Here is a 10,931-nt window from a genome sequence, read left to right as displayed (position 1 = left end):
GGAGGCACTGGACACATGGAGGAGGATGGAACTGTTAAGACAGGAAGCAATGAATAACTCGGGAGATCGAGAGTGATAAAAATCGGCTGGCGTTTAATAGTACACGGCACAAGATTATGCGCTGCGGGGATAAAAGCTACCATTTCTGCTGTAAACCCTCAGCATTTCAGCAAAAGAGAGAAAGGACCTGGGCTATTTGCCTTTTGTAGGATTATCGGGACTCAGTAGAGGGGGAAAAAAAAGCAAAACTTATCCTAGGACAGGCCAGTTGACATATTTCTAGTAGAGCTAAAAAAGTATTTACAAAACATTGGGGAAAAAACCCAACACATCTGTTACATTGTTTGTTCATACACAGTCAAGAAAGATGAATCAACACCTGCACACAGGCGGAGAAGAGCTGACCTTGTAAGAGGAAACTGAAAAGCTCCTCTTTGCAGAGCAAACACAAACAGACTTGCCTTCTTTCACCAACAAAGCCAAAGCTGAGCAGGAATATGGGTGGGTTAGTTTATTTATTTGTTTATTTTTCTCTAACAGTGCACCATTGGGTTAAATAACAGGAAACAAAAAGAGCTATTTAAATTAAATGATAACATTGAGACAAGAATCAGATTCAAGGCAAGTTACCATCTCTTTGTCCGATGAGCTAATAATTCCGAGCATCGCAGGAGGGAAGGAGGGGAATAAAACTAACATTTCAAGATGGAGCTAGAAAAGAAAATAGGTAATACAATTGCCTGTGGTGGTACAGAGTTGGGTGTAAGGATCCAGGTCTCTCTCAACATTTTTTTCCTGTGTTTCTAAAACAAGAAAGAGAAATGGGGAACTCAAAACGAAGTAGTAGTGGAAATGACGGAGGCATAACCACCAGTAAGGAAATGTCTCACTTGGAGGTTAAAATAGTGAATGGTCTCGCCTCTTAAGAATATTTCTTCAGCAATATTTCTGCCTCAAATATTATTGTCTTATGACAATAACTGATTATTTTGGACAGTATACTTTCTGTTGCCCCATGAGCAAACAGCAATTAAATTACATGTTGAAAAACATTTTCTATTTGTAATATTCATGAGATAACAATAAAGGCAAAAATAAACTGCAGCACATACTCCTATTACAGATGTTAAAGTATTAATAAAAGGTTCACACTTTACATTATTTGTTTACAAGTTCTTGTTCCACCAAAATGTTTGTAAAAACAAAGAGGTATCTCAAGTCTATCTTAAAGGATACCTGGAGTGTTTTCTGCCTCCTCTGATTTGCAGACCTTGAGTATTTGTCAGTGGAAGAGCAGCACACCCTGCAGTGAATTTATACCTCCTGACAATACACTTGCTCTTTTTAATCACTTTTCATTGGTCCCACAGAAGCGGTCCGTGGGACGGGCTTTTGAAACACCGTTTAAAGCCTGCTGGACCAGACTCCTGGGTAAGTTGCAGGAGCAAGGAGGAATGCATCTTTGAGTAATGAATGTCTTAGGAGAACGAGCCCATTTACCCCTGATGAGAGCCAGCCAGCCAGCCTTCTGCTATCCATCCGCCTGTGTCTGCGCAGTGGATTACTGTGCCGTGAGGATGGAAAAACGTGGAAACACGCAGCCCACCGGCGAGACGAGAGATTAAGAAGCATGGGTTACTGCTCGGGTGCTGTGGCCGCCGAGGTGGCTCTGACACGGGCCCAGACCCAGCTCCGGTCTTAACATTTAATACTTACTTAGGACTGACTTTCCCACTGTCAGCTGTAACTCCGAGTCTAGGGAGAGGTAATGGATGATCCCAATCTTTGCAAGCCATCCTTTCTCAGAGAGCGACTGGGATACAGACAAATTCCTGCCAAGAGGCAGTGAGCGGCGGCAGCCACGGTCCCCCTCTGCCCTTGGACAACCACCATCTCGCCCTTCTCCCACAGCCGCTCCATCCCTCATCTCTGCCCATGTCCCCTCCCCTCCTGTCCTGTGGTATATACCCCCCTTCGGAATACACACCGCAGGACCTGCTTCAAAGGGTTTTCAAAGAGAGGATGGGGAAGGAAGAAGGACCAAATGGATCCTGGCATGGCAGTGTGACAGGGGGAAGAAGAGTCTGGGAGCTGCCAAAACAAAGGCTAGTGTGGAGTTTTATGAACACACTGCAACTTGTTCATTTTAATCCAGTAAATAGGGCAGCAAATTTGGCAGAAGAAACGCACTTAAAAACTTGTAAGTCAGCTCAGTGACCTGGCACTGTCAGATTAGTTTCCTTACGTGATGCATTGCTGAACGTAATGTGTCATTATAAATCTTGGTTGCTACAGCTGTTAAAGCCATAAAGTGAAGCAGAGTTATTAATACATGGTAGTAGTAGCTGTCATGCTCCATTCTGTAATTGAGCATCAAATCTGCAGTTGGGAAACTCTTCTTTTTTGTCTGACGTGGAGTAACTGCATGTCTGCAGATGCTGAGAGTGTGGAGACAGGTAGGAACATCCCACTCACGCGCGACTATGGTGAAATCCTCCTGTAGAGCATCAAGGGTGAGCCCCTTTCTCTGCTGCTAGCTGCCTTTACTAGCCTTTGAGGTTTACTGTGGGGAGATGCAGCAATCCTTCCTCCCGATACATAGATAAAAGTAGACACGTGAAGTCCAGTATAGACACGCAGAGTGTACTAATGCAGGGAACAGCAGTCTTTCAGAAATCTCTGGTTAAATTTGCCACTAGAAGCATAGCAACAGCTGGGAAGTTCCTGCTCCAAGGGATGAGATACTACCGTGTAGGGCTTCCCAGCTCCCACCAAGTTCTGAGCTCAGCAAAAGCCGAGAGACACTCCTTCTCCAAGGGGCAAGCAATGCCACCAGGTCCCTTCACTAGCAGGACCCGTGCGAAGTGGGAGCTCCAAGCTCCTGCTGCATTTAGATGCGAGCCCAGAGTCGCTGTCTCTCACGAATGTCTTTTTGAAGATGTCCCTACCCATTAGCCCTTCCACTGCTTTGCTGAGTGCCACCTCTGGCAACTCGGGCTGTGGGCTGCAGACTCCTCTTCTCACGAACCCTCTGACGTACACACTCAAAACTGCTTAAAAGCCTGAAGGAACGGAGCCACTCGAATATGTGATGAAGCGCACAGGCCAAATTCTTCCAGGAGGGAAGAGGTGGTTCCGCCTCCGCCCAGGCCGCTGGCACTTTTGCTTTCGCAGCCAGAGACTCAGTTTTGCTGATCCGGTTGTGCTGTGAGGCTCCCAGCCCAGGGAAGGCCGGCATTTTCTTTTCCCTTATGAAGTAGCAGGGCAGACACACGCTGAGATGGAATGCGCTCGCTGGAGCGAGTGGGCAGCGGCCCGTCATCTGACTTGTTTTTTCCTTGCACCTGAGCTCGCCCCAACTGCTTAATTAGTCACATGGTTTCCTGGAACCCGGGGGAGAGCAAACTGTGAAAAATTTTGGTGGTGCAGGAGAAGAAGACGACAAAGACTGAAGGGGGAGGCGGAGGTGGGGGGAGGACAAGGGTTTGCAAATCAGTCTGAAAAAAATATTTACTCTAATTTGGGAGTCGTGAGCAAAGTCGGGACGCATCGCCTCAGGCTGCAGGTGGCAAAAGCAGCAAAGGGGAGTACAGAGAAAGAGCGAGGTTGCTTAGGGAGTGCAGCCTCAGTCATGAGAAGCTCTTCAGTGCCAAGCTGCCGGTGGGCTCTGCCCCACGGATTTTGTACTTTCCCCCACTACAGGTTTTCACTTTGAAATCACATCTTTTTCACGTTCCCTCATCATCCACGGCTCTAGGAACCAGTGTGGAGGAGTGTAGTGGTCACACCGCAACTGGACCAACCCCTTAGGAGTCTGCATCTGCGAGCTCTGCCTCTTGACTCTGCCACTGGCTTTAGCTGCAGAGGCAACTAAATTTGCCCCTGCAAATTCACAGATTTGAAGGCTAACAGAGATGATTGACCACCTTTTAGTACTTGTATAATCCCTGTATAATATAATCCCGCTGTAAAATTCATAGCTCCTTCAATAACATGCACTTGCCTGCAGACTTTCTTCAAATTGCTTGACAGGGATAACCCAGTGTTTCCCCAAGGTAGTTCGCTGCAATTGTTAACTGCTTTCATGGCTAAAGGTCCACACACAGTTTGCTCTGGTTTTAATTTCCACCTGTCTTTCTTTTCAGTATTCTTTTTTCCCTGCTAGATTATAGGGGCTGTTATTGAAAACTTGTATGAATTCTTCAAGACTTTTTCAGTAGGCCCTTTATTTCTAGCTGGTGGCAATGGTAACTGGAAAGGAGGTTTTGCACAGGTAATGCAGTTCTATAGCTTAAAATAATCTAAACGAGAGCTGTCAGAGACTCCTTATCCTCAGAGGCACAGTCACACTCTTTCCTTTGGGTCAGGTTTATGCCATTTAAAACTAATCCATCCAAAGAGGGGATCTGCCTTTGACTGGAGCAGCTTGCCAGCCGGGCCGCCACACAATCACACAGGCGCTAGGGCAAGCACGGGAGATGAGGCAGGATGATGGCAAACTTTAAGCTGCGGTGGACTGGCACTCTCAAAAGCCCTGGGGCCCATCTCAACTACAAAGAGCCATCCTAGCCTGCTCGGTGGGCCACCAGCACCGCATGGAAACTCTACAGCTCTGGAAGCCGCTGTCCCACTGTCCATCTCCCAGCGAGGCTGGCAAGTGGTGTATGCTCCCTGCTGGCACTGGTGAGGGAGTCCTTGACGAGCACAGGGGTAGCATCCTCAGCAGGATCTCTGTGGTGGCCCATCCCTTCTGCGGCGTGACAGCTGCTCCCCGGTACCCCAGCTCCATCCGCCTCTCCGGCGGGATGGGGATAGCAATCTCCCTTCCCACCAGGTTTTTGTCTCACCCTATCAAGTCCGAGGCGACTGTCGGTCTCACCTCCTCCACGGCCAGCTGACATCCTGCAAGGATCCAAGAGGCCCTTGCAGACCTTTTTTGCAACAGTTTTGCCCACAGCTGTCTCGTACAGAGCTGCGCTACAACAGTCCTCCCAGCGACAGATAATCAGCTCTTTCAGGCTCTCTTATCTCATACGGGGAGGTAGGGTAAGGTTACGCATCCCACAGGAGGCGATAGCTTTACCATAGCTCTTTCTAATGAAATCTGACGTTTTACCTCTGCTCAGAAACCTGCAAAGTCCGGCCTATGCTGGGGAAAACTTGCAGCTACATGGTAGAGATCCCTTTGGACAAAAAGGCTTGAGGAGCAAGTGAAGTGTTGGTGTCTCTGGAGACAAGAAGGAAAAGCTGTGTCTGGTCATGTGTTGGGTGGTAATGTTTTGCACAGGCATCCTGCTAAGAGCTAAGGGAGAGTGTCCTTATCTACGGGAGGAAAAGCGAGTGCTCTGTCTCCTTTCGCCATAGAAGAGACCTGAACCTTACGATGGGCAGAAAAAAAGTGGCTGTGCCATAGTCTTCAATGGTGTCACATGTAACAAACCTTGGAATTACCAGAAGATATGATGCCTCTTGTCTACGCTGCATCAGATTTCAGTGCTGAATGCAAGTCATAGCTCAGTTAATGGTAAGAGATCAGAATAGAAATCCGGATTTTGTTACAATTCACGTTTTGCAGTTCAAAATCTACTCATTGCATGAGAGCTGCTATAAAACAGAGGAGCGGGGCAGTTTTCAAGCCGGGCCAGACATTTGATTTTCAGTGGCAAGAGCCTATTCAGACGTTGCAAACGAGGCCAGTAAGGAATTATTTGGCCTGGCTTCCAGTTTAGGTTGAAATGGGAAGTGTAACCAGTTCATAACCTGTGACATTAAAAAGGTGCTTGCAGTTTGAGTCCTGAATGAGAAGCCTCAATCTAGAAAGAGTTAAGGCTAACCGCTGTCAGCTTTCTTCTGCGTGCTGACTGCGCTCCCACTTAGGTGGATGTGGCCACGTAACAGACCTTAGCAGCAAGCTGATGCATTTCCCAGCAGACTTTCCATGTGTTTGATTTCCCGTAGGGAAACTCAGCTCAGACGGAGAATCCTGCTCGCGGTGACTGTCCTACAGAGCAGCCAGGGATCGCACAGTAAGGGAAGGCTCCTCACAGCCCCGCTGTTTGGTTTTAATCTCCAAGCTGGTGATTCACAACCTGGAATATGGATCCCGGTGTGGCTTCCCAGGTAACCGCTCCTCTAAGCCTCCTTTCCGTACCACGCTTGCCATTGGCATCGCAGGACTACTCTGAGGGGTAAGGATAGCAGAAATCGGATTCGGAAGCTGGGACATTGGGTTTTCCTGTGGTCACTGTGCTCACCTCTGATCTATCTGTATCTGTTCTAACCCCCACGGGACGCTGCAGTGAAGCAAACTCCTGGCACCCGTCTCAAAAAAGCAGCCCACTGACTCCGTGCAGTTACTAGAAAACCACTCTGAGAGTGTCAGAGAGCCGTTTCTACCCCATCTCCAAAAAAAAAAAAAAATTGTCAATGCAAACCACACAAACAGGAGCAAACGGGGGCCTCAAAACCACAAGATAAACTTAGAAAATAACGGGATTTTAATAACAACGTATTGGGAGATTCTTTAGCGGTATGTATTTGTTTTCTGAGCACTTGTAAGGAGACAGGACAGGGAGGTGGGAGACCCCTCGACTTTAACAAGGACGAGGCGAGCCAGACACTTGCGGATGGGGAGGGGAGAGCATTGCCCCGGTACTCACAGAATGTGCGAGGATTTTTATGGAAATCATGACTTAAATAAGTAAAGGGAAAAGCAAGCGGTGCCCTGACATCACTTCCCAGGTTTCTCCTGCCTGTCAAGGCCGCCGGCCTGCCCCGGTTCCCAGCAGGAACTGCCACAGCCGCCATCGACAAGGCCGGCCCCGCCGTCGCCATGGCAACACCGACCCTCGGCAGCCGCCATCTTGGGAGCGGCGCCGCCGCCATCTTGGGGGCGGCGCCCCGCTCGGTCGCGGCGGCTCCGCCGCCATGTCGGTGGTTCCCGGTTGCCGGGGCGGCGGCGGGATGGTGCCGGTCCTACCGGGGCTCTACGTGGGCGGCGCGGAATCGTGCTCGTCCCCGGAGTCGCTGGCGGCGGCGGGGGTGGTGGCGGTGCTAACGGTGGAGGCGGAGGAGGAACCGCCGCCGCCGCCGGGGCTGCGGGCCATGCACGTCCGGGCGCGGGACGAGCCCGGCGCCGACCTGCTGAGCCGCCTGGACGACTGCGCCGCCTTCATCGACGCGGCGAGGGCGGGCGGCGGCGCCGTCCTCGTCCGCTGGTGAGGGCCGGGGCGGCGGGCCGGCCGTCGTGTGTCCCGTCCCCCCCCCGGGCGACGTTCCTCTACGGCCGGCCCGTCCTTTTCCTATCCTGTCCTTGCCTTGCAGCCAGGCCGGGGTGAGCCGCAGCGTGGCCGTGGTGACCGCCTACCTCATGAAGACGGAGGGACTCGGCTGGGAGGAGGCTTACGCCGTCGTCAGGACCGCCAAACCCGACGCCGAGTGGGTCCCCGGCCCCTGCCCGCCGTCTCCCGTTCCCGGCCCGGCGCCTCCTCACCCCGCTCTCCTCTCGCTCTCCGCCGCAGGGTGAACCCGGGTTTCCAAGGGCAGCTGAAGCTCTACGAAGCCATGGGCTGCGCCGTAGACAGCAGCAGCGCCTTCTACAAGCGGTACCGGCTGCAGATGCTCACGGAGAGGTACCCCGGTGAGTCGGGGAGCGGCGGGGCCGAGCTGGGCACTGGGAGCACCGGCCTTGAGCCGGGGTGGGTGCTGGGAGCGAAGCTTGGGGCAGTCTCCTAAGGAGGGTGGTCCCAGGTGGGACCGGTCTGTCCTAGAAATGAACGCAGAAGGCCGTGTCAGAGGTGGTTGGCTTTGAGTATCACCCTCGGAGCAGCCGAGCCTTGAGTTGGCTAGCCAGACGTTCGTACTGGCCCTAGAGAATGGCTGCTCATCAGTGGGGAAAAAAAGTGTCTTTGAGAGATGCCTGAGAAATAAGATCCGTAAGGAACTGTTCTCTTTAGCAAAACGCAGAAATGGTAAAGGTCAGTTTGAGAAGTTTCCTGATTTTTATGTACCTGGCTAAGCAAACTTAACATCCTCTAAAAAGAAGTTGACGAAAGTAAAAAAAATAGCAAGTGCAAAACTGAGATGAAGTTAAGGCATGAAGTAAATTTTCATACTCTAATTTGCCAAAGAGTGACTGTAGTAGATATGTGTGCGTATGCGTAATTTTATAATAAAATAATAACCCGTAGCTTTTTTGCAAGATCTGTGTTGCATATTCAGCGTGACAGCGCTCTCTCCCTTCATGTGTCACTCTCCTTAGCAGTTCCCATTCGCAAGCTTTCTGTATTGTGCACACTGACAGACTGGCAGAACAGTTCTAACTCCTCCTCTGCCTTTACTTCCTCTTTAAGTAAGAACATAAAGCAAAAGGCAACTATTTTACCATTGCTGAGGCCAAAGTCTAGATCCCAGTTCCTTGCATTAAGCAAATCCTGATCTTAGGTGTGGTGGGATGAGGCTCTTTCATTTTTAGCTTATCTAATGGAATCGGTGAGTGGACAAATGAATGCAAAGAATGTGGCTTCTGCATGCTGTCACTGGGGCAGAGGCGCAGTGCTGTCTTGTCCCGCGGAAATGGCAGCGTGACTGCGTTGATCTGATTCACAACTTGGTACTGACCTCCCTCTGCAGAACTTCAAGACTTGCCCCGAGAAGTCTTTGCTGTTGATCCAACCAATATATGTCAAACTCCGAACACAGAGGTTCTCTACAGGTGCAGGAAATGCAGGTACTGAACCTTTTCTATTTCTCCATGAAATGTCATTTTGAAATTGACCCAAGAGAAAAAGAGCCCATGTAAATCAATGGGTATGTCATTATTGTCAGGACAGGGGTGAGCTCTTGCCAAAGTTACCATACCGTGTGTGCCACAAAAAATCAGACAAATAAAAGTATCTTACGAAATACAAACCTTTTTGTTCCTTGAAGTTGTGCAGCACTTGTGCAGCCTAACCTGCCGTGTTCTGTAGGCAGGCATAATTCCGCTTGGCTCTGTGAAGTTGCTTGCTCTGAAACCGTAACTTCTAGTTTGTTTTTGACAATCGGTTTCTCCAGAAGCAGCTTCTGGTAGATTTTGGGGTTTACTGCATTTTAACTACCTTTTATGGATTGCTTAAAGTGAAATTGAATAATCCTGCTATTTCCTAGCTGTAGGTTTCTTCAAGTATGTGAGTGTAGATTTAAAGTTTTAGTAGGCAGGAACTGTTTGAAAATAGATCTATGTAAAAGATGGCATACAGCTGTGGGGCAGAGCCCAAACTGACACAAATCACTAGATTTGTTAAGGAGCAACCCTGCACGGAGTCAGTGCCTGCTGACCTTTTAGACTAAATTAAAAAAATTTAGGATTTGTAATCCTGTTCACTCACTCACTGTCAAGAGGTCCATGTCCCTGTTTTCTATTGTCTGTAGGTTTTCCCAGTAAAAAACCAACTATTTTACTTCTTTCCCCCCCCCCCCCCTTTGTCACGGAGGGCAGGCGCGCTCTGTTCCGTGGTTCCAGCATTTTGTCCCACACGGAAGGAAGCGGACCGACAGCCTTTGCCCACAAGAGGATAACAGACTCTGCTCAGCTCTGGGGCGATGGCCGCGAAAAGTGTACCTCTTACTTCACCGAGCCTGTGCAGTGGATGGAGCCAGTGTTGCTCGGAGTAATGGAAGGACAGGTGAACGGGAGCATGTGCTTTATTTTTTGGATGTTGTTTTTTTGCAAAGGCAGAACAAACTGTTTCTGTTTCCTGATGTGAAAGCCCCCATGTGAAGACCTAGGCCTCCCAGCCTTTCTGGTGTGAATTTTGCAGCTTATGAACAGGTTCTTAAATGCTAAATAGCCTTTTATAAAGAAATGAGCTGGTGATCTCGTTGGACTGAGAACATGAGCCAGAGTGTTGGACAGGGCTTATCTGCTGTTTGTTTTTAGTATGAGAAAAGAGTTTGCGGGACTTAGAAAACCTGTTGTGGTCTCTGGCTGACTGTCCCGGAACCACAGCGGGTCTGAGCAACTGCATTTCCACACCCCCTCCCTTCTGCCAGCACAGCTGGCCCAGCACAGCCTGGGACTACGCAGCCATGCCAGTTTAGCTTTTTTGCCTGTTTTTCAGCCCATTTACCTTCTGTGAAGTGTGACAAGGGAAGGAGCTGGCTCAGCGCAGGTTGCCACAATTGAATGTACCCCAGAAGTACCTTTTAAATAGCCCTGCATCTGCGTGCGCCTTAGACTGGGTCATCTGTTTTTCTTGCAGCTTCTGTGTCCGAAATGCACGTCGAAGCTGGGCTCCTTCAGCTGGCGGGGTGAGCAGTGTTCCTGTGGCCGCTGGGTGACGCCTGCCTTCCAGATCCACAAAAGCCGAGTGGACGAAGTGAGGACGCTGCCAGGTGGTAACTTCCAAACTGCCAAAACCTGAACTCGTCGCTTCTCTCGATGGGTTTCTTAAGGTCTGCAGAGAACTGCTGGCTAGTCTGTGGTTGCCAGGAGCGAGCTTGTGACTTCCACCTCTTTGTAATGCAGTGGGATTACTTGGAACATCTGCTCTATTCGAGCTTGCTGTATCTCTAATATATATAATATACAAAAAAGCAAAATAATTCCTTCAAAGAGGTGTTACACAGTGGTCAAATATGTACAAAAATACCTGAATGTCATGTTTTTAGCATATTCTCACTTCATCTGTTGCTATTTAGAGAAGGTCTCAACTCCTTATTTAAAAGGAATGCCAACAAGTTACTTTCAGGCTGTGGCCAGCAGTGCTGCTTGTCTTCTGATCCAAAGTTCCAAGCGGTTTGTCTGAAGCAGGCAGCTGAGATTGTAGGAGGTGCATTCCGCATCATGAGGTACGCGGCAAGGAAATATTTTAAGGCTTGGCTAAGTGCCATAAAATGGTACAATTACAATTGTTGTGTGAGCATGCATGGCAGCTACTAGCAGTAAAAGG

At 49.4% G+C, this 10,931-nt stretch overlaps 1 protein-coding gene across 1 annotated transcript; it reads left to right on the top strand.

Annotated features, from left to right (window-relative positions):
* The first annotated feature begins 6,884 nt into the window (after nt 1-6,884).
* Nucleotides 6,885-10,594, top strand: DUSP12 (dual specificity phosphatase 12). The gene is made up of 6 exons (XM_052793957.1): nt 6,885-7,217; nt 7,324-7,437; nt 7,521-7,639; nt 8,632-8,728; nt 9,479-9,665; nt 10,242-10,594. Exons 1-6 carry the CDS (start codon nt 6,928-6,930, stop codon nt 10,401-10,403), a joined length of 969 nt encoding a protein of 322 aa, XP_052649917.1. The 5' UTR covers nt 6,885-6,927; the 3' UTR covers nt 10,404-10,594.
* Nucleotides 10,595-10,931: the final 337 nt, after the last annotated feature.

The sequence above is a fragment of the Harpia harpyja genome, chromosome 8 (assembly GCF_026419915.1).
Source record: "Harpia harpyja isolate bHarHar1 chromosome 8, bHarHar1 primary haplotype, whole genome shotgun sequence".
Classification (NCBI taxonomy): Eukaryota; Metazoa; Chordata; class Aves; order Accipitriformes; family Accipitridae; genus Harpia; species Harpia harpyja.
Note: the sequence above shows the minus strand (reverse complement) of the source record. Positions and strands in the feature narration are given on the sequence as shown.